The sequence below is a fragment of the Seriola dumerili genome, unplaced genomic scaffold (genome assembly GCF_002260705.1).
Source record: "Seriola dumerili isolate Sdu_G_001 unplaced genomic scaffold, Sdu_1.0 BDQW01000337.1, whole genome shotgun sequence".
Lineage (NCBI taxonomy): Eukaryota > Metazoa > Chordata > Actinopteri > Carangiformes > Carangidae > Seriola > Seriola dumerili.
The window spans coordinates 1467352-1494547 of record NW_019174592.1 but is presented as its reverse complement, the minus strand read 5'-3'; the positions used below and the strand labels follow the sequence as shown (position 1 = coordinate 1494547).

Genomic DNA, 27196 nt, shown 5'->3' with positions numbered 1-27196 from the left:
AAACGGAGAGGGCCAGTCTAACTGGTAAAGTCACTTGACTTCCTTATTGTTGCCATCCGATAATTATGAGGAGTGAGGCCGGTCATGGAGCTGCACCTCACTGGCTGAGCAACAACTGAAACAGAAAGTAAAAGTCTCAGGGAAGTAGCTCCATTATTCTGCTTATCATTCAGCAGCACGGGCACGCCGTTTCCTCTCAACTAACCCTCGAAAAGAAAATAAACGTCGATTATTTCGGTAGATATAAAGATACATCAAGCCCCGTGAAGTTCATCTGAGGTCACGCCGAGGAAAAAAAAATGTCCCGCGGTTCAAACGCAGGTTTCGACCGACACATCACCATATTTTCACCGGAGGGCCGCCTCTACCAAGTCGGTAAGAGAAATATTTTCTCCGGTGTTTAAGATGATCCTGGAGCATAGTTATTGCACAGCACAAAACTGCTAATATTACAAGGCTCGCCATTGAAACACGTCATTCAAACAGCCCCACACGAACTTTATCATGCAGTTAAACTGGTTAGCTTCTCTTATCTTGTCAGTTAGCATCAAAATTTGGCCTCTAAGGTTTTACACTTCTTTAATATTTAAGCCTAAAGTTGTTTTTCAAACTTGAAGTTAGCTTAAACCTAAAGTTACACCGTAGAAAACTGAAGTTTTTTTAAGTTGTGGTGTATTTTGTTAACAACCTTTGTTTAGCATGTTGTGTACCTTCTTTTAGTGTTGGGGCCACACATATTATGTTTTTGTAAATTTATCTTAATTATACTTAAGTTTTGTTAGTGAAGGGGCAAATATACTGTTACATTAAAATTTTGTATTGTATTTCATTTTCCTCCATCTATATGTCACATGTGCTGTCCTGCAGAGTATGCTTTCAAAGCCATCTCCCAGGGCGGGCTGACGTCTGTGGGGATCCGGGGGACAGACAGCGTTGTGGTGATAACACAAAAGAAAGTGCCTGTAAGATGTTACACACAATTACACACACATACACTCACAGACATTCACTTGGATACTGATGATCGGGGTTGAATGGAAACAGTGAAGCATGACCGAGTCATGACTCCAGTGTTTTGCTGACTTGACAGAGAAATATCTGAACAAGATACTGCTGTAATAATGCTAATACTCATATTACCAAGCCAGAGACTAATTTAATTTTGGCAGAACAAAATCAAAATTTTGTGATTTGGGCATTCCCTCTTTATTTCACTGTCTGATCATCCTAATCAATGATGTTAGTGAACCTAAATATGCCCAAAGTTGATCCTGATTTATTTGTCGTAATGATTCATTCATCATCATTACATTTATAGCAAGATGTTGCCAAATACTTTTATTCAAAACTGTATGTAAAGTGGAATTTGCTTTAAGGGAGACTTCAGGTCCCATCTAAAACACATGTATCTGATTTGCATATAATATTTATACTAGCAAATACAATACCTTTGCAGTCAGTTAATCAGATTAAAGACTAACCTATACCATAGTTCCCTGGTAAGTGTATTGCTGCCTCTGATTTATATTGTTGTAAGGACTGTTAATATTTTTTTCATGTATGCTGAAATATTCATGCTTGTTAGCGCAACATAATTTTTGTAAGGTGGATGTGAGACTGTGACGTTTCTGAACTGCAGGACAAGCTGCTGGACTCCACCACTGTGACCAACATGTTCAAACTGACCCCTCGCATTGGCTGTGTGATGACTGGACATAATGGTATGTATTCGACACACACACACACACACACACACACACACACAACACAACACCTCATTACTAAATAACTGTGATACTCATCACATTTGCTCATGGACATACACACACAGATCTGATTTAATATTTTTTTTTTTTTTTTTTTTTTAAAGAAAGCCACATGTTGTGTGTTTAATGGTCCCACCTCTTCTGTCTTGTGCAGGGGACAGTCGTTCTCAGGTCCACCGGGCGAGGGTGGAAGCAGGAGAATGGAAATACAAGTTTGGTTATGACATCACCGCAGACGTGTTGTGTCGGCGGTTGGCTGATATCTCCCAGGTCTACACTCAAAATGCTGAGATGAGACCACTAGGCTGCTGTGAGTGAACTTGTCCATCCCGCTCTTCAGCAGAAGATTCATAATTGTTAAATCTGAGTTTTCTTTCTTTCTGATTTTTCTTGCCAGAAGTTTTACCATAAACTTCTTTTCCTTGTGTTGCATTCTGAATGTACATACTGAAGTGTAAGCATGCAAGGAATCATTAAAGGATGTCTTCACATACACTGATTGCAGGGAATATTAGAGAAATCTCACTTTAATGACTTGCAGCAGATTTTCCTATATTTATTCCATATCTTCTTACACTTTTCTCTGACTGTGCCTCACCCCCACTCTTCCTCTTCCTCATCTTCTCTTCTCCCAGGTATGATGATGGTGGCTATTGACCCCCAGCAGGGACCTGTCCTGTATAAATGTGACCCGGCAGGCTACTACTGTGGCTTCAGAGCCACAGCAGTCGGGGTCAAGCAGACGGAGGCCAACAGTTACCTGGAGAAGAAACTTAAGAAGAAGCCTGAACTGACACTCGACAGGACAGTGCAGGTGGAGTGAACTCTAATGAATTGGGCTGTGTAAATAAAACATGTCATGAATTATTGGTATGATACAAATCTTTGGTCCAAGGAAGCGTAGAACAGCTCTGTGTCTTAATGAAGTGTCCTTTAACAAAACAATGAATCGGTATCTGCTCACTCACTATACATATTTTAAATATAATAAAAGAAAAGATAAATATATCATAGGAAAAGTTAAAGGTGACTTGCTGTTCTAGAAGATGTTTCTTCACGGACGTAGCTGGTGGTCAGACTTGTAGGTCAACCAGAGAACTTGAACTCTAATTTGTTACCGAGGATATCATCCCATTATTCATAAGATGATCTCCAGATCTACATACTTCTGCCACTGTGTCTATAACATACTGCTTGGCTCTCCTTTTAGTGTTTCATTGATTATCCTTGATGATGTTTGATACCTTGGAATTGTCTAAATACCTTTTTTAAAGTTGAATCTTAATTATAAAGTGTTGAATGTAATTGTTTGTCCTTTTATCTTCATCAGAGTGTGAATATTTCAGCAGATATCTGTGAGGATGTTTTTCATGCCTTTTTATAGTCATGTTCAGGGTGACTCCATTGTTGCAGCGTCTCATGTTGAATTGTCGGTAGTTTCTATAATATGCTAGTGTAATTTTCTGGTCACCCTCTTGTAACCATGCTCCCCCTTGTGTTTCCAGTTGGCTATATCCTGTCTAGGCTCTGTCCTGTCTATGGACTTCAAGGCCAGTGAGCTGGAGGTCGGCATAGTCACCAAAGACAAACCTAAGTTCAGGTAACTTGAGTCACTCTTGCCCTGTCAAATAGTCAGGATTTACTGTATATCGAACATAACTAAACTAATTATCTTTAGGTGTAACTTTGAGTATATTGAGACTTTTTGCATACATATTTTTAGTCTCATACTGTTTTGTTTATACAGTATCTTAGTCTCAGGGGAGCTAATGCGTTTGAATAGATCAGAAAGTTCATGTGATTGACACATTAGTTTATTTTGAAGGACTTCACATGGCCATATCTAACTTGCGCTTACTTTCTCGTTCTGTTATCTGTCTTACATCACTCCCTGTTCACTCTTTGCTTTTGCTTTTTCCTATGGTTTTTACTGTCATCATCTCCATCAAATCTTATCTGTCCTGTAGGACGATGTCGGAGGCAGAGATAGAAACCCACCTTGTCGCCATAGCAGAACGAGAGTAAAGGTGCCTTCATAAGCATCAGGTTAACCATGCACAGATGAAGAAGGAACTGATGTAGGTCTGATTCATACTGATGTACCAGATATTTCCAATGGGCTTTTTCTAAATTCAATATACTGTAGGAATGTGATGTTTAAATTCTGATCAGACACATTAAGCCATCTGCAGATTATGACAACCTTTACTTTTGCTGAGATGTGTACAGAATATTTGTCATACAGCTTAATTTAACACTGTATGTGTATAACCACCACTACCCTTGTAAAACTGCAATAAAAGTGTCCATCTGTGTCATTGTCAGCCCCTTTTGAAATAACTGTCGTAATAAAATAGAATAGAAAATGTAACTGGAAACATTGTGCTGTTTTGCTTTAGATTAAAGTCTTTGATAACTGAAATGGATGAATACTTTAAATTTATGTCCCAGATTTTGCTAAACTCTGTCCTGATTAAACAACATTCCCCTTGTTGAACAGCAGATGGTATCAGTGAGGTGATTATGTTAGCTGAGGTCTGCATCTGTTATTGGCTGGTGGCAGGTCTGTTTTCTGGTCTAGAGGATGGGATGGGGACTGAATCTACAATTTATTCCACCAGATTATATTCTTATGGAAGTAGCAGCAATAATAGTACTATTTCTTATTTTTTTGATTAATAATCAATCATGTCGCAATGCATGTGGCATGTCTTCATCTATGTGGTGTTTGTCATGCATCTATTCTATGTCTCTATATGACCACTAGATGGCAATGTTGTGCCTGCTTCTAACTTCATCTGAGCATTTCATAACAGAATGCAAAGTTTCTGTGTGTACCTTTCTATTTAGGGAAACCTATTTTGACTTGTGTAAACAATTGCACTTCCGAGTCTTCGGAGATTGCGTGTGTGTGTCAGACAGCCAACCTTGGCATGACATCTTATGCTCAGAGTGACGCGTCCGTCACTCTGAGTTTCCACCACAGCGACCAGTCTGGGGATACGGATCACTGTCCATTTCAATTATTGAATGTTACTGGCAGTCTGAATGCGTACGGAGAATGACAGAGAACAACAACATGAGTCTTCTTCTCTTTTATTAAAACCAAAAGGTAACACATTGTAGTTAAATATGCTCACAGAGCTTGATTACTTTTCAGGGTTGACATTACATCACATTAAATTTTTATTACATTTAAAAACAATATTACAACAATATTATATTTAACATTAAGACAATCTTTTCCATCCTTACTTACCTGCAGGGCAAACATTGATGGGTGAGGCTACACCCGTGACTAATATGTTCTACAGCTTATGCAGCAGTTCTGTGTATTTGTGATTGTGGAGGTAAATCTGGAAATTATAATTATAACTTAAACAGCATCGGGCTCCCAATTTCAGTCAAATAATAATTTAATAAGTTAATGATATTATAGAATTTTTAAAAATAAAAACAAGTCTGACTGATTACAAATACAGACCTCTGAGTCTGGGAAGAAGGATAGTTAAATAGTGGATCTTCAGTTTGTTTGCAGACACAATTAGGATTTAGGCTGAGAGGCAGGTATCAGTGACTCTCAGCAAGAGCAGCAAAAAGCCCCACTAGTCTCTTTAAAGCTACTAGCACTAGACGGCCGTAAGTTACATTGATAGGCCTCTTAACTTAATTCTTTGTCTCATGTCCATTTCACCTCACTGGCCAGAGCAGTTCATGTTCCCTTGGATGAAGAAAGCTTGTGTATAAAGGTACAACTCCTGCCACATAAGATCTCCTGACCTACAAGCCAACAGCCATCCTGGTGGAAGTGTTGCAGTCCAGCTTGAAACCAATAAGATATATTATGAGTGAAATACATGCACTTTGTACTTGGCACAGAAACAGCAGAATATGAGCAAATGTAAACTGTCCTTTTGCAAACATTGACAGATTTGGAAAGAAGGTCAGCGCTCTAACTGGTGACTTGAAACAGGACGTGTCTCATGTTTGTCTCCTCATCCTCATGTCAGGGACTGCATTCACAGGATAACCTGGGAGAAAAAAAAAGAAGAGAGCATAAGAGTTTGTATGAGTGCAGAGAGGAGATCAGTGAATCAGACAGATCACAAACTCCTGTCATCCAGAGTTGTTTACTGTAATCATGCAGCAATCAGTACACCATGTCACCATGTTGTCACAGGGATCAAACTGGCAGCCATAACTTTGCATGTAATGTTGTCCATACTCAGATAAATTATCCACACTGGACATGAAACTGGAGTAGTGCAGCTACATGTGGAAACTGTCGGTTTCTTCCTCTCCTTTGTCTCCATTGGGGCTTTTTCACTGCGGATATTTTGACTTGCCATAGTAGGGAAAGCGTTAGTGTTACTACTAGCATTGGCAACGGCTTTGTTCAATCTAAGTGTCCCATTAAGACGGGACAGTGAGCCAACATTCACAACACCTGGACCAACATCATCCAGTTTGAATTACACTTCTTCTCACTTTTCCTACAGTGACATGACAAAATGCCTGCGGTGAAAAAGGCCCGTCCACGTGCTTCACACACAGCAGAGACCTTGTTGCTGACATCAGAGGAACACAACAAAATGTTTAGAGATTTAAGCACTAGCCAAGTTACTTCTTAATTAACAAGAATAAATAATGACATTTTATATGTTTCCATGTAGGAAATGCTATCAGTGTTGTTCTAGCATACATAATTTTACTATATAATACCACTAACCGGTTAGTACTAAAATGGTAGTTTTTATTATGTTGACTTGATGCGTAGTTATTCATAAACAATTAATCTTTTGTGATAAAAGAAACTCCCTGATTGTTAAAAGCCATATTACTTTAAAAGGATTTATGTAGTCCCACAAAACAAAACTTTTAGCTGCATATAATTCATTTATGTGTTAGTACAACAAATATCTTCTCTTTTATCACTGTGCAACTTGTAAACAAGACAATGTGTCAGAATCTTTTAGACTTAAAAAAATAAATCTAATTAGGTGAATGCAATTAACTGTTGAATAATACAATTTGGTCAGTTTATTAGTGGCTATAGTTATTAATAGTTATAATACTCCATGTCTGTTAAAACCCTTCGCCTTGCCCATCACTCCCTTTTCTACATTCCTTACTTCCATCTCCCCCATGGCTTTTCCTCCTCCTCTACCTCACCCCTCCATTTAAATCACTTTTCCTCTCCCAGCCCTGTTGTCCCAACCATCCACTCCCTCATCTGCCTCAGCCTTCAGGTGCTCTTTTACCTGCTTTCACCTCACCTCAACTACTACCTCCACCTGTTCAGCACCTCCTAGCCCAAACTCCTCATACCACTCCCCTCCACATTCTCCATCCTCCCCCTCATCACCCCTTCCTCCCTTCCACCAGTATGAAACGTTGACCCTGTGGCTGGTGTCTCCTGGTACTGGGACTGCCTGCCAAGCTGAATGGGCCCAGAGCATCGGGTAGCCAGTCCGTGTGTGTGTGTGTGTGTTCGTGTTGGGTCACGGCGTGGGGATTAGGTGTGTGTGAGTGATTGAGGGTGACAGCGGCCCTAGCATTAGGGGCCCTGTGGCAGATTTTGTAGGCCTGTTTTAGACACACTAAGCTGGATTTACCAGCAGCAGTGTGTCAGCAGTGATGCAGCCTGCCCAGACCTCCTACAGAACACACACACAAGCACACACACGTAGACCCTGGTCGACTATGACCCTACCTATCAACCTGTGACCAGTTTGACTCTCCCATCATACCCTTCTCTCAGTTAATTTCTTCTATCCATCCTTTACTGGTAACAAGTAGAAACTCCTTCCTGCTTTAAATGACTAATTTGCTTTAGTTTGTTTTAATCTTTTCACACTCCTGTAAATGGACTGAGGCACAATGAACTCTTTGATGCATGCAAACCACTGTAGCAAGCTCTAAGCATCACCCTACACCCTGACCCCGAAACAAACATTAGGGCTCAGTCACACCAGCATCCAGTGAAACTTTACACAAAATCCAATTCATTTAAATGGGTTTTGCACTGTTAACAAAAGGTTGCAGGCCCTTGAGGAAGAGCTCCAAAATGAAGGAAGCTAATAAGCTGTTTAATTAAATCCTTCACTGGCAATGTAAAAATTGTGGTGCAAAGGCCTTTATTGTATTGTGCAGTCAGTTGTCATAGTGGAGTGACAACTGATGGAGTAACTGTGTGTTCTTAAATGTACTTTGCTTTTAGTCAGGAAAATAATGACCTAGAGCAGTTTTGATATTGATAATGCAAACAATTCTCTCTGTCTTTCTCTGGTATGACTTTCTGGCCCTTAAAGGAGTGAATGACAAGACTGAGGAGAGATAGCAAAGGACACAAGACGTGGACACATGCATGATAAATGTAAAGGTATAATGGTGTGGAAAGCAGCGTTCATTATTATTTTAAACACCTCACATTTTGTGCATCTGACTGTTATTCCTCTTCTCTATAGTAACATTGCATGCTGGGTGCAGCACTGTATATGTATATGTGTGGTCACTTTGTGCGTGGTAATGCAGGGGGTATGTGAGACTACTGTGACCCCACGTGTCTGCACACGTATTGATGCTTGATTGTGTTTCTTTGTGTGAATGTTTATGCGCACACCTCTCTGTGTGTGTGTGTGTGTGTGTGTGTGTGTATGCACTTGCTCCCAGATCTCTGTTACAGCCTATCCATTGTGAAGGCGAGTGTTGAGCAAGATCCTGACCCACCGGCGGGTACTAATCAGACGCATTCCTCGGGATTAAACGGCCAATTAACAATAAGAGAACCATTGTAGCCCTGTCTCCTTGTGCGTCACAGTTAAAGGGGTTTTGTGTGTGTGTACGTGTCGCAGAGGGTGCGTTTGTGACTGTGTATGAGAGCGCTAGTGTTTGTGTGTGTGCACGGTGCTTTTTGTCACTCAAAAAGCACTCTGATTTTCTGTCAGCATGTTGCACTTGTGTGTTGCACTGCTCAGGTTTTAAATGGACATGCAGGCTATAGCTTCATGAAAGAGATTACAATTAGGGTGGCCATTGCAATGTAAAACAAACTCATGCTGTGGCTAGAGTGCAAGATGCATTATGGGTCCTGCATTGTTGCTGCAAGTAACAAGATGTGTGTCTGTATGTGTGTGTGTTTGACACTGTTCTTAATGATGGAATTTAATCCTGAGTTTGTTAAGGCACCAGTACCGAGTCCACCTGGCCTTTATACATTTATATAGTAATGCAAACAATAGAGTTATTGTTCTACTCTATTATATCCTCCACTGGTGTATGCATTTGTATGCTGCTGTTGTACATGAAGTGTATCTAGTGTGTGTGTGTGTGTGTGTGTGTGTGTGTGTGTGTGTGTATATGCGTAAATGTGTATATAAATGGTGTCTTCAATGTTTGTGTGTGTGTAGGGTGGGTATATGCATCAGTGTGGCACGTGTCGGAGTGTGGCTGAGGATTAGTGAGGCTCAGGGCCTGTTGCTCCACTTCCATGATTACTACTGCTGTCTACTGCCATATGGGGTGGTGGGGGTGCAGGTGGGGGCTGGTGGTGGTGGTGTGGGCTGCAAGCTACTGTACCACGCTATACACACAGACACACACTTATACTCAACCCACCCACTTCCATTTGAACCACCAGCACATCAATGCATACATGCTCCCAGACCACATGCCCGGGGGGGGGGGGGGGTTAGACACACACATAACCATGCATGAATGCACATATGAGCTTTGTTTTAACAAGTTGAAGACTCTGTGTGTGTGTGTGTGTGTGTGCATGTGTGTGTGTGTGTGGGTGTGTGTGTGTGTGTGTGCGCGTGTGTGTGTGTGTGTGTGCGTGTGCATGCGGGCGTGCATGCATGCGCGTGCATGCATGTGCGTGCATGCATGTGCGTGCTTGTTCTACTATATTCGTGGGTCTGAAAACCAGGAGCCCACTAGCTTTGTGAGGTCCATAATGCTGCACCCCACAAGTTTAAAGGGTTGTTTGAGGCCTAAGACTTGGTGTTAGGTCTAGATTAGGTGATGGTTAAAATTAGGTAAGGGGCTAAGGAACGCATAATGGGTGTGTGCATATGTGTGTGTGTGTGTGTGTGTGTTGCACCTTGTCCATACACCTGCCCTCATAAATAATGAAAAACTTTCTCTAAGTGATGCATTTGCCCAGTCAATCAATCAGTAAAATCAACTGGATTAGTTTAAAGCAAAAATATTTATTAAAGTGACTAAACACAAAATATATAAACACGTTTATGAAGCACATTTTATGTAATAAATAAACAATTGATTAATTAATTTAATGAAGCACTATCCATTTTCATAATTTATATAATTTAATTTATTTTTTATAAATCTTGAAAAAATTAATTTGTTGTAACATATAATTATGAATCCTGCATGGCTGAGAAATGTTTATACAGTAACTGTAAAGAAAAGTTGCATCATCAACAGTAACAATATGGTGCATCACATCATTTTGTCTTATATCTTTTTTTCTTTTTTTTTCAAATAAAGTCAATAGAGACATTATTCGCAAAATAATTCTTTGGATATTTGATAATTAGATTTCCAGGTGGTTTGATAATTGGACATGTGCAAGTGCAGCTGTGATGGCTCATTTTATCTTATTGTATAGTGTATGAGTATGAGGGCATGAACAGGTGTTAACTTGCTAAAACCCCAGACAGTGGTCAATGAGGGGTCTAAATGATGCCAGTTAACTAACACACATACGCACACGCAGCATACAGACCCCACCTGCTGCTGTCTGTGGTGGATTAGAGATCTGTCTACCCTCAGAAGACAGCAGGACACACACATGCACACAGCAGGGGGTCAGCAGTCTGTGAAATTGATCGAGATGCTGGCCAGACATTATTTACAGATGAACTCATGGTTGTCCTCTTTCACATCCTGCACTCAGAACTTATTTCCAATAACAGACAAAATTAACAAATTATCAACAAGGACAAATTTTGTCATCATAGAAGCTGGAGCTGGGGAATACCAACTATAGTCACTAATTATCCTGCCCTCTTGGGAGCCATGTTTCCCTGGCAGAACTTAGGCCTTGAAGGGCTTGGACCAACGGTTAGTGGCTAATTTACTATAAATTTACCTCAAACAGGCACAAGGTTGCATGCTCCTGCTGCAAACCTTTAATTTGTCTGTAGTCTGAGTTGATGAAAGCAAAAACTGCGTACAAAAACAGTACAAAATACTGACGTGGGTTTGCTTTATTTTTTTCCTCAAAGTAGTGCTACATTTAGAATTGTTTTAATTTTAAGAACTATGAATAAGTGACTGCAAAAACATTGTTACAGTTATTACAACTAACCTCCATAATCATTATATGGTAGAAAATTTTATTATGTAATTTATTCAAATTTTGGCAGTAGCCCTTAGCTGCTGTTTTTGGTGGATATAACATATTTAATTTTAGAAATTGTAATATTTTATATATATACCTAATGTTTAACACCACAGAACAACATGCAATGAAGATTTTATAGTGTAGATTAGTGCTAGTAAACTAAACTAATGTTTTATGTCTTTACAGAATCCTAATGTTTACTGTATGTAATATGTATACACTTATGTAGTTCATCATTATATAAGCGACCACAGCCTGAATTCATCTATAGCCTAGATCCATGACAGACTGCTGACAACCCAAATCCTTCTAAATGGACACACACACATGCTGCTGCACATATTTATACTGACACATATATTAATGGCATATAATGGCAGCCTGACAGCAGGGCCATTTAATGTAACCTGTGTGCAGCGTGGGACCTTCATTTCATACGGTCCCTTTGTGTTAGCTGTAGATGGGAAAGGAGTTCTCTGCAGAGAGACACATGGCCTGGCCTGGACTCAAGCAGAGTAATCCTCACATCACTTTAATGAGGAGTTAACACACACACTGACCTCAATAAACACACACACACACAGACATACATGCATGCCAACATCTCTAGCTGAACAAGCATATAGGCAGTAACATAATAAATACTTAAAACTCAGAATCAAACCAAACTCAATTGCAAGTAACTTAAAAATCTAAAAAGAAGAGAAGCAGCACATCGACAGCAAAATCCTCAGAAAGCTCTGACTCGGTCTGAATCAGTGCCCCTCCCATACTCCCCCTTCCCCATCTGCCTCCCTCTCTCTCTCCTTCACTTATTTCTGCCCTGTTTTATCATCACGCTCCTCTACTCTTCCTTCCTTCCACCCCACCCCATGCGTAACTTTCCGCCCAGTTTCCTCCAGTAACAGTTTCAACTTCCACCAGTCCCTTGCAGGAAGCACCACCATGCTTTCCTCTCAGCCTGTCTGCCTGTCTCCCACTCAGCCTGCCTCTCCTCACACACTGTGGCCCTCTCTAATCAGCGTTGCTCCTTCCCGTCCCATAATGCTCAGTTACCTTATCAATAATGATCGATCCAGCCACAAAGTTGGAAGGTCCCGCTCTCTGTCCCTGTGCAGCGAGAGCTCGGTTCTCTCCATCCACCCTTGCTCTGTCAATCTGGCCACAAACCCCTCTTTCCTCCCTTTATCCCGAGGTAAGATACTTACTTTTCAGATAAAGCATATTATGATAAATCGGCTGAACTCTGTGCGTGTGTGTGTGTGAGTGTGAGTGTGAGTGTGAGTGTGTAACTGTCCCACACACACACACACATACACTATAAGCACACAGTGTGCACACACAGACATACAAAAATACACCGTATCGAACAACATGATGTCAGAGGTACTTAACAGCTGGAAAAGTGTGTGTGTGTGTGTGTGTGTGTGTGTGTGTGTGTGTGTGTGTGTGTGTGTGTGTGTGTGTGTGTGTGTGTGTGTATGTAATGCATGGGTGTGTGTGTTTCGGGTATTTTGGGATGTGGTGGCTTTTGGTTTATGCCGTGCCATAAAACATTCAATAATTGAGACATGAACATACATGATTAGTAATCTTTCCTCTTTTCATGTTTTCATCAAGAGCATCATCACACACAGTAACAACGGACTCGAATCAAATGCACATAACAAAGGCTGTTTTACCAGGAAGGATTTTGGGAAAATTTAGTTTCATTACTCAAAATTTTCTGTATAATAAAATAGACAGCAAAAAAGCTTGGCCTGTAGTTTCTGTTAATAAAAAAAAAAAAAAGAGTCCAGGACACTTAATCAAAATGATGACTGAGTCCAAACTTCATTTCAGTCTCAGTTTAAAATCCTTTTTCATTTTTGGAGTGGTTGTTCAATTGATTTGATAGTAAAACAGGCTGATGAAACACAGATGCACTGACCAAACGGATGAGGAAGATTGTCTGTCTGACAATTGTTTTTTTTTTTGTTTTTTTTTACTATAATTGTCTAGAATTAATGAGTTTGCACTCAGGCCTCAGCTCAGTGCGCTGGATACACGGGCGCATGGATACACGTTTGCTAAGGGAATGGGATGAGAGAAAACAGTGGAGCACGTGGGCGAATGTTCTCCAACAAAAGTGGGATGGAAGTTAAGGTCAACAAGGGGAATAAAAGAGTTTGGAGAAAATTAAAACTAAATGAAAATACAATGGCTGTGTTTGCCTCTGGGACGTGTATGCGTGCTTGTTTCAAAATAGGATGTTTATGAAATGCTCTGTGTGTGTGTGTCTGTGTGTGTGTGTGAGTGTGAGTGAGTGTGTGTGTGTGTGTAGGAGTATAGATTAGATGTACTAAGCCTCTTATGTGCTGGTTGTCCTTAATTTGCTCCTGCTCTGGGTCCTAGTGCTTCCAAACTACCAGCAGTCCGTCATCATTGAGCAATTTCCACACAAACAACCCAGACAAAATCACATCATGCAACATTAAATACATAGTCTTGATCTTTAATATAGAGTACTTATCTTATGCCATGCCTATGTAATTATGCATATGTCCACATGAAAAAAACAGATTAAATTTTTCAAACTAAATTACTTGGAGGGGAAGAAGAATGAGTGAAATGAATGAAACTGAATGAATTAGACAACTAGTTTCTTTAACCCATTGTACAAATTTCTGTCTTATGAAAAAAACATAAATGCAAAGTTGTTAACTTTTTGATCATTCACTGTAGGTGATATAATCATATTAGATTATATTAATCTATTGAACAAAACACTGTTTCTATGCCACCACCAGTGTGTGTGTGTTTAGTGCTAGTAGGAATTTAGTGTCATTTACAGTGATATTTACGCAATGGGCCTGTGCTACTACTGTCATTGAAAGGGCCACCATTACAGGCCTGTTGTATATCCATATTTAATTTAGTGGAGTTTTCAGTTTTCATGCTATTTTACTCATTGATAATGGATTGGTCTTAATTAGTCTACTTGATCGATCATGACTTTTATCGCTCTGCCATTATCTTAAGGTATCTTGTAGCCTATTATTATTCTATTTCTTTATAAAATAATAAATTTAAATAATGCATAAAAAGGCTGCTGCTGAATAAAAACATTTAAAAAGCGCCATTTATCATAGCTAAAAGTTAAACTAATTGGCTAATTGATTTGTAGCCACCTTCTTTTAATTAAAATAGCACCAAACTTTACTATACATTACATTTACTTTACATTACACTACAAATTAAAGTAGGTGAAAAACGTTGAAATCTGAAGGATATATTTCTTAAGTACGATATAGAATACAACAGAAGAAGAGTCTGAGAGGCAGGGGTGTGGAGTGTGCGCGTGCAGAGCAGTGTCGCGCGCCCTGAGGCATATCAAAGGTCTAGAGCTATTCGCGCCGTTTTTTTTTTTTTTTCTTCCCCATGTCAGTTGGAGGTCTCGAGACATTCTTGTCTTGGGACTCCCCACAGTCACAGTTAGCCAACGGCTAACTTTAGCTACAACAACAAACCAGAAAAAGACAACAAACAAACAAATAAACAAACAAACAGAGCGTACCTGGATGTGGAGCAGGTGAGGTGTCCACTGGAGACCGAAGGTATCCAAACGACAACAACACACACACACACACACACACACACACACACGCACAGACCACCACTACACTCCAACAGCAACACACACACACACACACACACTCACCTCAGCAGGTGAAGACATTTTATTGGAGATTTAGAAACGTTCAAACACGCCGGTAAAGTCTCTCTGTCGCTCTGTGTGTGTCTTTATATCTCCGCTTTGGCTTTACAGAGCTAGATAAACCCCTTATACAGTTTGGGCTGTAGCTACATGGGTCTGTGTGCGTGTGTATGTATGTGTGTGTGTGTGTGTGAGTGAGTGTGTGTGGATTTTAAACTATAAGAAATCCGATTCAATTAACAAGCACAGAGAATCGGCTTTGGACACAGTGAAATTGTCTCGCCGCAGAGGATGGCACAGGCCAAACTGGCCCAGAGAGAAGACACACAGCTCGGGGACTGACAAAAAGATTCATGGCTACTGGAGAATATTGTACAGAAATTATTAATATACCCTTCAATATAAAATAAGCCTAGTCTATTATATATAAGATTTATTGTAGTGCTGGAAAATATGTCATGGATATAGAGTCAAAATATTTTAATGTGCAAAACCCTGAACAAATTCAATCTAATCTCAAACTATTTCAAATAATTCCGTTTGTCTATTGTTATTGTCTATTGTCTACTTATTTTTTTGGATCTATTTTCCCACCTGTTTCCGGTTTCATTTAAGCAATATTTTCTACATCTATAACATTATAGGGATAGATGAATTTATGATTCACCAATAAATAATGTAGGCTAAAATTAAATATATATAATTGAACTATTATTTGTATTATTATTATTTTCATTATTATTATTATTATTATTATTATTATTATTATTGACTGTAGTGAATGAATGGATGAATGGTTCGAAGGGAGCATGTTGGGGATCAGGAGGGGATTTAATAGCAGAACAACGCGGTCTTTGTGTTTCTTTTAATCCGGCCTGTACCCCCTCTCCGCCTCTCAGTTGCTCTACCTCTGCCTCCACACTCCGGCATGGCCGCCCAATTATTTTTAGGAGGCCAATTTCGAAAATTGTTCATAACAATAAGGAAAGACTCGAAAAGCCCAAGATGGTTATTGGGGTTCTCTTAAAATCCAGGGACCAGGACAGAACTCAGACAATATATCATTCAGTATAATTGTATTAGATAAACTTGTGTGTCTTTATGAACCTGAACAAACCCTTTTTTGAGTTCTTCCTTTTTTTTAAGTTATTGCATTTTTTTAATAGCCAAGTAGCCTAATCTTTATGCACTAAATGTAGCTATACCAACAAGTGTCTGCCGCTGCTGCTGCTACAACGAAAAGTTTTCTGGATCATTGTCTAAACTTTTCAACAAATTAAAAAATAAGACATGTAAACTAAATCTTGTAGAGTTTGTGTTAAATTATCATCCCAGATAACATCATATGTGGCACTGCAAGCTCAACATGAATACATAATGACAGTATGTGTGCGCGCGCGTTTGCGTGGGCGCGCCCACGTGAGAGAGAGAGAGAGAGAGGAGAAATGGAGAGAGAGAGAGAGAGAGAGGGAGGGAGGGCTCTGGGTGTCTACTTGGGTAAGAAGTTACTTCTAATTAGCCCGTCTCTTCTTGCTCGCCTCACTTGTCGACACTGCAGATCCACATCCTCACCTTAGGGACCAGGGACCGTCAGGGGCCCCTACTCGTTTCAGCACCAGCAACTCTTTTGGAACTGCTGTTTTTTTTGTTTTGTTTTGTTTTTTTGTTGCATCTTCCTCCTGGCGACGTCGGTGCGCGCGGCAATTACGCACGACTTGGTTGGAAAAACTGTATCGTAGCACGAGTCTTGTTCAGTTAGCCTTTATCATTTTTTTTTTTGATGCGGTAACTTCTTTAATAATCTTGGGTTAATTTGAGTTGTTATCATTTTTATCCACATAGGAGAAGCATTAAATATACACCGGGTTCCTAAATCTGCGGTGTTTTTACGCATCAGGTGAAAACAGTTGTAAAAGTCAGAACGACAGGTGCCTGGCTCGACTGCACTACGTCAGAGTAGTTTACAAAGGCAGTGAAGGAGAAGGCCAGCAAAGAAAAATCAAAAACAACAACTAAGTGACAGACAACTAAAGATAAACAGAGAGGGAGGGAGTGACAGGGAAAAAACGAGAGAGAGAGAGAGAGAGAGAGAGAGAGGGAGAGAGAAAGAGAGAGACAGAGAGACACCCCCTGGAGACTAGCTAGGAGACCCGGCCCCCGGTCAGAGAGAAGGAGAGAGAGAGTGAGGGAGTGAGGGAGTGTTTTAAAGCCGGCAGGAGGCATGATGTCCTACATTAAGCAACCCCATTACGCCGTGAACGGGTTAACGCTGTCCGGCCCGGGCATGGATCTGCTCCACACCGCCGCCGTTGGATATCCCAGTAAGTAAGAGTCTGTGACTTGAATTGTAGATGTTTTAATGTATTTAAAGCTGTTGTTTGAAGTGAAAACGTTCGTGTTGAAATGATGAAACTAAAAATATTTACTATAAAATGGTCAGTTAAAATAAGAACAATTCGCTTGCATGCATTTATTTTTGTTATTTAGCTGTAAGCTTATGCTTTTTTATGTGTATGAATAGACGTCTCTGATTCTTCAGGCATCATAGCATGTGTTCACTTGACCTATAAGTTCAGCGGATTACAGAGTCAAAAAACAATAAAAAAAAAACGGTGTGTGAATGGAAATGCAGCCTGTTCTCACACGGACTTAACATTAAAACAGGCTCCAATCTGTTGCTCTTATCGTGTAACCTATTTACAGACGGATGCTCATTGTATTTTTATTTAGTGCCATAATGTTAAGTCGTGAATGAATAGGCCACGTCTTATATTGTTTGGTCGGGGATACATGACCTGATCAGCATCTGTCATCCTGGAGAGGAGAGTTTGAATGAAACGATGCCGAGGTTTGGCACCGATGACAGGAGGCGTGTTACAGACAGAGCTTGGCCTTCTTGTCGCAGATTAGACTTTGAATCGACCAAGTTTTAAGACTCAGATTTTTAATGTAAATTGTGAATCTATGACATGGAAGAAAATTTCGTTTCTTCACACTGTATATTTCGATTCAAACTGTCTCATTTATGGAAAATATGAGACGTTTCATCATTTTATTCGATCAAATAAAACGCATCAATCATCAAGACATTCTTTGACCCAACAAAACATTTCCTTTCTTCTATCGACTAAAATGTATTAAACTTTATTTTTCTGGACATGTTCGGTAGAATAATATCTATAAATCCACAGTATCGGCAGTTCTTAAAATGTAGAGCCGGAGAGTAAAGAAGAGAAAACAGACCTGTGTTTTATTATTTGTGCTGCGAGGCAGAGCTAAAATAATTTCTTTAATTCACAAGCAATCACTGAAATTTTATTAAACTTTATTAAAACGTGAATAATATATTAGGGTATTTTAATAGCCTTAGTATATAGACTGGAACTTCGTGCTTTCTCCAATGTGTCTATTAATTTGTGAAGAATTTCGTAAGGTTTATCTTTTAAATATCAACATCATAAAAACGAAGATAAAATAATAATATCCCAATAATAATAATAATAATAATATGGTCCATTTTTGGTCGTAGGCACCCCGCGTAAACAGCGACGGGAGCGCACCACCTTCACACGCGCACAGCTGGACATCTTGGAGGCTCTGTTTGCCAAAACCCGCTACCCAGACATCTTCATGAGGGAGGAGGTGGCCCTCAAGATCAACCTGCCGGAGTCCAGAGTCCAGGTAACACACACATCAGTATACAGTGTTATTTTAGTATTGTATGCTATTTTGATGCAATACATTAGGCTATTACTGTCAGACTATATGTCTGTGTGTGCTGGTGTGAGAGAGAGAGAGATAGCTCTCCTCACAATAGCAGCTTTTACACTTACTGTTTATTTTCATGATAATTAGCCTAAATACTGATTTCATAATCATCTTCCATCCTCCAGGTCTGGTTCAAGAACCGTCGTGCCAAGTGCCGCCAGCAGCAGCAGCAGAGCACAGGCCAGTCCAAACCACGGCCCCCTAAGAAGAAGGCGTCCCCTGCTCGTGATGCAAACACAGAGGCCAGTGCCAACGCCACCAATGGACCCTATAGCCCTCCACCCCCTCCTCCAGGCACCGCCATCACCCCAAGCTCCAGCTCAGCGAGCGCTACGGTGTCCATCTGGAGCCCAGCCTCCATCTCTCCGCTGCCAGACCCCCTGTCTGCCTCCACCACCCCCTGCATGCAGCGCACCACCACCTACCCCATGACCTACACCCAGGCCCCAGCGTACAGCCAGAGCTACGCAGGCTCTTCCTCCTACTTCACTGGCCTGGACTGTAGCTCCTACCTGTCACCCATGCACCCGCAGCTGTCAGGCACCGGAGGAGCCCTGAGCCCCATCACAGCCTCCTCGATGGGCGGGCCCCTCAGCCAGTCCCCGGCCTCGCTCTCCTCACAGGGCTACACAGCTGCCTCGCTGGGCTTCGGAGCTGTCGACTGTCTAGACTACAAGGACCAAGCTGCCTGGAAGCTCAATTTCAATGCCACTGACTGTCTAGACTACAAAGACCAGAACTCCTGGAAGTTCCAGGTCTTGTAAATAACAGGAAGTGGGAGGCGGGGAAGGAAGGGGGATAGGGGAAAAAAGTGAGAAATCAAACAAAATCGAAGTGGTGTGAATAACCCAAGATTGCTTTTGGTGTGTGTTAGAAGAAGGAAGAGAACTTGAGACACAGAAATCAATTAATCATATCAGTTGAAGACCTAATCAGCTGAAATAATCTCTTCATTTTTGCAGAAAAATATAAGTGGAAGTAAACTAATCTGTCGATGCTTGGCTTGGTGATTGTAACAAAGAGATGACAGTAGAGTTCAACAGCATAGAAATCAGACTTGAAATCAAGGAACGGCACAAGATTAAAATATCTGTACAATAAAATCAAATTACTGAGAAGGAACAGCAGATTTTTTTTCTCCAGCTCAGTGAATTAGAAGGTTGAAATTGCTGCTTGAACATAGTATAACTATTACTGGTGACAAGAGGCTTTACCGTGAACATGCAAAACAAAGGATATTTTTGATCGATGACTCTGTAGTTTTGGTTTATGGATTTTTTTTTTCTGTTTTTGGTTTGATTGATAGAGATGAAACTGTTTGACCGGCCTTGACTTGAACCAAATTTGAAGCTGAGCTTATTTTCAATGACCTACAAGTTTAATTAATGCATAGACAGCCTTGAAATCGACATTTTAAACTGACGACAGCCCAAGTTTCTGTTCATTTCTTCCTTCTAGACTTTCTCTTGTATTTTCTGTGATGTATTTTTTTTTCTGAAGCTGCTTTTCATCACTGAGCTGACTCAAAAAGCTTTGAGCCAAACAACTCAACTAACTCATGCAGACATCCAGGAGAGGTGTCTTTTACAGGGTGGCCACTAATTCAGTATCATGTGAAAATTGTATAGCAGACAGAAGCGGATGATTCCCAGTAGCCTTGTATGATACTGACCCTCTGCAGCCTGTGTGTAATATACAAGCGGAGGGGGTAGAGTTGGTCACTGAAGTGACTGCAGTACAAACCTGTTGCCTTTGAGCATGGTTGTAATCGGGAGCAGAATGGCTTGTACATTGTTGGTTTAATAGGATCACTTCCAGACAATTTGGGCAACAATGGTCTCATTGTGGTGCTTGGCAGCCGAGTACCCAGCCCCCCCCCCCGTTCCATCTCACAGTGTTTGCATGAGGTTAGAGAATTGTTGAAGCAGTTCTTGAATTTATAAATGACTTTGTCATATTTTTTTTGGTTGCTTTTTTTGAACTGCTCCAGTGAGGTGTTTGATGGGAGAGAAGGCTGCGCCGGAGAAAGGGAAGGGACTGGGCCGCAAATTGCAGCCCCCCCTTTGCACAGAGAGTTAGGTGCCTCTCTCACCTCCCACCTGTAAAGATGTGATGGGTACCACTTTATGTGTTTGATGTATTGTTTGATTTTTTTTTTTTTTGTATTAGACTTAAACAACATTATGTTTCTTTAAAAATCTGTGAATTCGTTGAAGTAAAAATTGTGGTAATTTGTTTTGAAGTTGATATTATTATCAGTATTATTACTATCATCATTAATATTATGTCTTCAGCTGACATGGACATTGCTAATATTCTTTTTGTTGTTATTTTGTAAATATTAAAACTTGAAAATGCAATCATGTCTGGTATCAGCGATGTGTTGTTACGCAGACGCTCCACCCAACAGAATCTCTCTTTCTTACTTTCTAGAAAACTGCCAACTTTCTATTTTTTTCTGTTTATATTTTTCTGGTCTCTGCTTCTTCTGTTTTTTTTTTTCAAACTCAGGGGTTTATCCAATAAAAGTAGCAGTAATAGGATACAATGCTGTTTATGCTTCTTAATCATTTACTGTACTTTTATCTTTTGCATTACTATAATCTTCTCTGCTTATTTTTCTGACATGAATTATTTTGTATATTTCATTTGTCTCCTGTGTTTGACCAGTCTCACCACTACCATGCTAGATAGCTATGATGTTTCTGAGACATTAAACAACTTCATTAAAACTCTGTGGTCATTGTGTTCTGTAAGTCAGTGGATCTGAGCTTCTATACCTCTGCCCTTTAGGGCTGCAATAGGGGAAAAAAAAAAAAAAAAAAAAAGGGAGTGTCTAACATCCAACGAGGAGGAGATCGGGAATCCATTTCTGGGAGTGTTCCACTAATCCATACAAGAGGTTGAGTGGGTATAAGGCAGAGATGAGAGGGAGCAGGGTAGAGAGGACAGAAAACAGATTAGAACTAACCATAATACAGGGTACCGCTCCACCAGCCCCAAACTGAAGTACCAGAGATGTGCAGATTATTTTTGGATTGCTGAATGTTTCTGTGTGTTCCTGCCACCAGCGGGCCAGAGGGTCAGCTCCATGAGGGTTGTGAAAAGTGCAGTGCATGAAAGGTTTTAGGCTATGCTGTTAGCTGCGTGGTGTGTTGGGGGTGCTTGTCTTAAAACAAGGCTGTGGGCCTTGAGTCACAATGACACAATACAAACAATACAAGACACCTATGTCAAGAAAAAGACACCATAGTGGTGTTTTTGAGTCTTAACTAAGGTGGTTTTTTAAACTGTAGCTAGTGGAAAAAACTGGACTGGTATGAACTGAACTGACTTAAATGAAAATGACTCACGCTGGATTGAATTCATTTGAATTTAATGTTATAAACTTCAGCAAATTATCAGATTATAAATATTTAAAGATAAAACAGACTACAACTAGAGACCATCTTGTGATGGGATCACACAAATCGCAACACCTGTCAAAATGTTAATGTTCCAACCCGTGAGTACTCTATTCTACTTCCCACTAGTGGTGTCTCCAGGACCATATTTTGCAATGATGACACACACATTCACAGGCTGCAGTTGAAAAGTCAAAATCTACTTTCCTAACCACCTTTCCTCGACCTTGATGGAAAAAGAACAGCATTGCACATGTTGAGGGTCATCATGTCTGGTGTGGTCAAATCACAAGATGGTCTCTAGTTTTACATCATGTCTAAAAGTGGACAGCAATGATTAAAACTAAGATACAGTGATCTGCACCAGGGGCGTAAAGTGGGCGGCCAATGGCCCCTTCACTACTTCCTACCCCCTAGTTCCAGTGCCCTTGCTTGGACCACACCCATTTTCGAGCTTGGCCTTGGTTTTGATCTCAGCTACACACCTGAAAAGTTTCATGCACAGTTTTGTTGCTGTTGTGCTGACAAAATCTGTTCACAGACAGACATATAAACACCCACAACAGTATTCACAACCACCTCTGTGGTAGTTCTGGCTACAGTCTGTGTCTCCAGGACCGTGTTTTGCCATGTTGACACAGACACACACTCTCACAAAGTGAAAACAATACCAGCCCTGCTGTCACAGCTGGTAGTGATGTTGAAAACTTAATGTGTCCAATGTGAAGTCAGCACAAATCCTAACGGATGAAACTGCTTGTAAAGTGAAGGAGTCACTGCCGAATAAGATATTACAACGAACCTTTCCACCCTCTCCTGTCTGTGTGTGTGTGTTGTTGATATGGGATAATGTAACATCATTAATTTGTGGTAGTCCTCTCTTTCATCTGGATGAAGCGTATGCTTTGTTTTGGATCATGGTCGATTTTGCTGCTGTTTTGATCATCAAACCCCTAAATAAACTTAAAACTTTTTCTTTTCTCTTAACCTTGTAACTTAACCATAACTTTGAGTAAAAGCTACAGTGCACATCTGAGTAGAAGCTGAACCTGCACGTCCTTCTGTGAAATGCATAATTGGGGCTATACAATTGCAGATAGACATTCAGTACTGATCACTGTGACACTGTGCCTCGTGTCCTGGCCGGTTGTTGCACTTTTCTCCTCAGGCTGCCCAGTAACAGTGGGATTCTGCCTTCTGACTGGGATTTAGCCTGAGAACACAGAGCTGGGTTCAGCTTCATGGTGACACAGCATAACACTGGCCTGTCCAAAAGCTTATTAACCAAGTGCAGCAGCCTGCAGTCGTTTGCCCAGTTCACACTTGTAGAAAAAAGCTGCATTGTTGCTCTGACAAATGAGTTTTATGAGTTTCTAGATGGCGCAGATATAAACTCAGACTCGGATAGATAGATAGATAGATAGATAGATAGATAGATAGATAGATAGATAGATAGATAGATAGATAGATAGATAGATAGATGGATAGATGGATAGATAGATAGAATGATAGACCCCCTCCTGTTTTCTGCAGGCCGTGTGCGCCTGTAATCCCCCAGCAGCAGCATATGGACTGCGAAGCACAGACACAGACACAGATACACTCAGGACTTAGAAATATGATTCATTTCTTTCCTCTCTCTAATCCCCTACAAACAAGCTGGTGGCCGGCCTGCTCTGGAGGCACACTGTAATCATGCCACAGGCTGCTGCTGCCAGAACTGACCAGCCTCCCCATCAGCCTTCACCCCCCCACCCCCCCCACCCCCACCCCCACCCCTGCCTGCCTGCAGTCCAATTTCCTCTTAATCGATTCCTAATCCCAACGCCGCCAAGCATACACGCGCCGAGCACACGCCCAAGCACACACATATGTACAGGAACAGACATGGACACATCCAAAATCATCAAATGTATATTCACACACTCATACACACACACACACACACAGTAAATTTATACACTTGGGTTAGAATTAAATAAAATCCCCCACCCCCACCCCCACCCCTGCCTGCCTGCAGTCCAATTTCCTCTTAATCGATTCCTAATCCCAACGCCGCCAAGCATACACGCGCCGAGCACACGCCCAAGCACACACATATGTACAGGAACAGACATGGACACATCCAAAATCATCAAATGTATATTCACACACTCATACACACACACACACACACAGTAAATTTATACACTTGGGTTAGAATTAAATAAAATGAAAAGGAAGTGAGATCACTCAGTGAGGAACATTTTGTTCTGTTGTGTCCGACCAGGTTAAAACTAGTATCTGAAAATGCTTTACAAGCCTGGGTTTGTTTAAGTAGGACTCAGATCATACATTATAAGACTTGAATAGGTGTTCCAAGATGGCACCATGTCGTACTATACATAAAATGGCACATAAATGACACAGAAAATGACACTTGGTGGCTTTTAAACAAATATATCTTGAATTTATAGCTCATATTGTGATGTCTTGAACAGTGTTTAGACTGTTATTTATAATTTTACAGCTCCTTCAGACTTTTGTAATTAATGTGTAAGGCCAGAAGGCATCACATGACCTTTGGCCACTTCCCTCAAAAATGACCGCACAGCCCAGTGTTGTCTCTGCTATCTTCAGCAAAGAGTAGTGCGAGGTTTAGCTGATGTGAGGATAAGTGTTGATTGTCAAATTTGATGAAGAATTTGAATCAAGATGCAAAAGTCTGACTAATACTGTACAAGGCTTTGTAGCTCAGGTTCGAACAGCACCGTTTATTGAGATGAGCAGATCAGGGTGAGTAAAGATATCATTTTCCACATAAGAATTCAATTAATTAAAATAAAAAAATATATGCTTTTTGATTTCAGAGGTTTCCAGGAATGCACAGAAATCAGTAGAAAAAAGTATGAAATTGGGCACTGTAGTAAAGATCCCTGTTTTCTTTCATTTTTTTCCCTCTTCCTTTCTTCACTTACTTCACTTCCTTTCCTTTCCTCATCATTGATTGGCTCTTGTCGTGTTTTCACCCTTACCACCTCCCATTTAAGTTCACCTGGTCACCAAGCATATGGTAAGAGGAGTTTATCTTACTCTTTAGTTCTTATACTATGTCCAGATTGGTCCGTAACTTATAACTTTATTTATCCTTATTGATTTAAGAAGGACATACGAGACTAATTTGATTTATTTATTATTTATTATTTCATGGATTTCTTCTCCATGCATTCTGAACTGAGGCCCATGATGATAGTTGACCTTTCATCCTCAACGTCCTTATATATAGGCACGACGTTTGTTGGAGTCATGAATTATTTCTCCCACAGACAAATAAGTGGGGCCGAACGATATGCAAAAAAAAATCATATTGTGATTATTTTAGCAGATATTGTGATATGCATTTTTATTTATACTGAAAAATATATAAAGATGATGATCATGTGATTTTTGTTGGGTCATGTATCAAACAAGCATGTTCCTTTATATTTGGAGAATATGATTTGTAGGCTCCACAATGTTTAATTTATGATGTGTTGTGACACATTTTAGCTTTATCAAAAAATTGCAGTTTTCTTTCTTTCTTTCTTTCTTTCTTTCTTTCTTTCTTTCTTTCTTTCTTTCTTTCTTTCTTAAATAAAGTCCATTATAGGATGAAAACCTTTATCCTGTATGGCAGTGATATTTTCTATCCAACTGTTAATTACAATTATAATTATTACTAGATTATTATTAGCCTTTCTGCAATAAATCATTCGACAATCATCAAAAACATAACTGGCTGTGTTAGCATAAGCAGTTTAAGATATATCAGGTTATCATAATAATAAAAGACATTTATCAGCAGTCATTTCATTGAACACAGTATAACCAGTATTATGAACATCCTCATCCAAACTGGTTTGAAATTGGTCTTATCGATACGTTTATGGATAGTACAAAAGAATCACTGATAATTCATTTGCATAGATCATTAAATAAGATTTGTAGTTGTGCGGTAATGCTGCTAAATCACACAGTAGTGCAGTGTAAGTAGGTGAGATTGATCTGCAGCTAGTGGTGGTAACAGGATCAGTATTACAGTATGAATGGATCAACCAGCCACTGTCAACCTCAGCATACACTTCTGCTAAGGGCTTTACTGCAGATTACAACTTAACACCTAGTTAATATCACTAATAGTAAAAGTCAGAGTTTAGAGCTGCAGATTAATGATATGTTGGACTAAAACAGTTGTCTGGATTATGGGAGCGGCTTGGCGTTTGGCGCTAGAGTATCAAACACAAACGTGATCTGAGACGCTGAGACAGATTTTTCAGGTGCTTTAGACAACAGGTGGCAGTTCTTTAACAGACATATGCCTCTCCGTATCTCTCTCGTTTTCCCTCAGAACCTCTTTGATAGCATGTTATGGATTTACTGCCTTGCTCACAGGCAGCTACTGCACATATGAGTTTCAAAGCAGGATTGTGCTTCAAAGCAGGCGACCAAACTTTTTCTTCCTCAGACCTCCCATCAGCGAATTTTTTCTCGATGGATCGAACTTTTCCACCCTCTCCTGTCTTCCCCTCCTTCACCCTCCCCCACCCTCCCTCATCTGCCCCTTCCTCTGTGCCACCTCTCCCTGTGTGCCCCCTCGTTCCCTCCACTCCACTTCTCCTTGCAGTTTGTTATTCTTGCTGATCTAATTTAGAGAATGTCCCAAATCCTCTTAGTGTCCTGCTCCCTCAGCGCAACACTAAGTGAATTAGACAGGATTACTGTCTCCCTCTTCCTCCTCCTTCCCGTCCTCCTCTTCCTCCTCCTCCTCCTCTTCTTCTTCTCCAGGCTGTCACTCTCTCGTCATCTCTCCGCTTGTACGTCCATCTTTCTCTGGACATTTCTATTTTCATCGGCGGGATTAAAGCCTTCTTCCTCTCCAGATGACAAATTGGTTCCAATGTTCCCTTTGTGACAGATGCTCTCACAGGCCCAGTGCATCATGGGACATAAAGCATTGTTAATTAAACTTTGACCTCTTGCAAATAAAAATAGCAACAAAAAAAAAGACACAGATGAAGTCAACTCACGGCAGCATGTACAGCAAGTACAGAGAGATGAAACTCTAATTTTAAAGGAGAACTGAGGGTATAATGATGCAGGGTTCTCCAATAAAACATTACCCAAAGTGAGGGGTCCCTACTTTCCACCAAATAGAGCACATTTCCTTTCT

General features: G+C 40.4%; 2 protein-coding genes across 2 annotated transcripts; both read left to right on the top strand.

Annotated features, from left to right (window-relative positions):
* Positions 1 to 152: 152 nt before the first annotated feature.
* On the top strand, positions 153 to 4137 carry LOC111232798 (proteasome subunit alpha type-6-like). Its single transcript, XM_022760450.1, has 7 exons — positions 153 to 375; positions 868 to 962; positions 1640 to 1721; positions 1921 to 2076; positions 2402 to 2580; positions 3272 to 3366; positions 3734 to 4137. Exons 1-7 carry the CDS (start codon positions 300 to 302, stop codon positions 3789 to 3791), a joined length of 741 nt encoding a protein of 246 aa, XP_022616171.1. The 5' UTR covers positions 153 to 299; the 3' UTR covers positions 3792 to 4137.
* Positions 4138 to 16397: 12260 nt separating this feature from the next.
* Positions 16398 to 21336, top strand: LOC111232873 (homeobox protein otx5-like). Its single transcript, XM_022760549.1, has 3 exons — positions 16398 to 17157; positions 18366 to 18517; positions 18730 to 21336. The coding sequence occupies exons 1-3, from the start codon at positions 17058 to 17060 to the stop codon at positions 19366 to 19368; spliced, it is 891 nt and encodes a 296-aa protein (XP_022616270.1). The 5' UTR covers positions 16398 to 17057; the 3' UTR covers positions 19369 to 21336.
* The last annotated feature ends 5860 nt before the right edge of the window (positions 21337 to 27196 follow it).

Bases quoted from the DNA above. Each gene is read 5' to 3' on its own strand.
- LOC111232798 (XM_022760450.1), top strand. From the start codon at position 300: ATGTCCCGCGGTTCAAACGCAGGTTTCGACCGACACATCACCATATTT. The intron at 2,077-2,401 runs GTGAGTGAACTT...CTCTTCTCCCAG, and splicing joins GATGAGACCACTAGGCTGCT to GTATGATGATGGTGGCTATT. The intron at 2,581-3,271 runs GTGGAGTGAACT...TTGTGTTTCCAG, and splicing joins CACTCGACAGGACAGTGCAG to TTGGCTATATCCTGTCTAGG.
- LOC111232873 (XM_022760549.1), top strand. From the start codon at position 17,058: ATGATGTCCTACATTAAGCAACCCCATTACGCCGTGAACGGGTTAACG. The intron at 17,158-18,365 runs GTAAGTAAGAGT...TTTTGGTCGTAG, and splicing joins CGCCGCCGTTGGATATCCCA to GCACCCCGCGTAAACAGCGA. The intron at 18,518-18,729 runs GTAACACACACA...TCCATCCTCCAG, and splicing joins TGCCGGAGTCCAGAGTCCAG to GTCTGGTTCAAGAACCGTCG.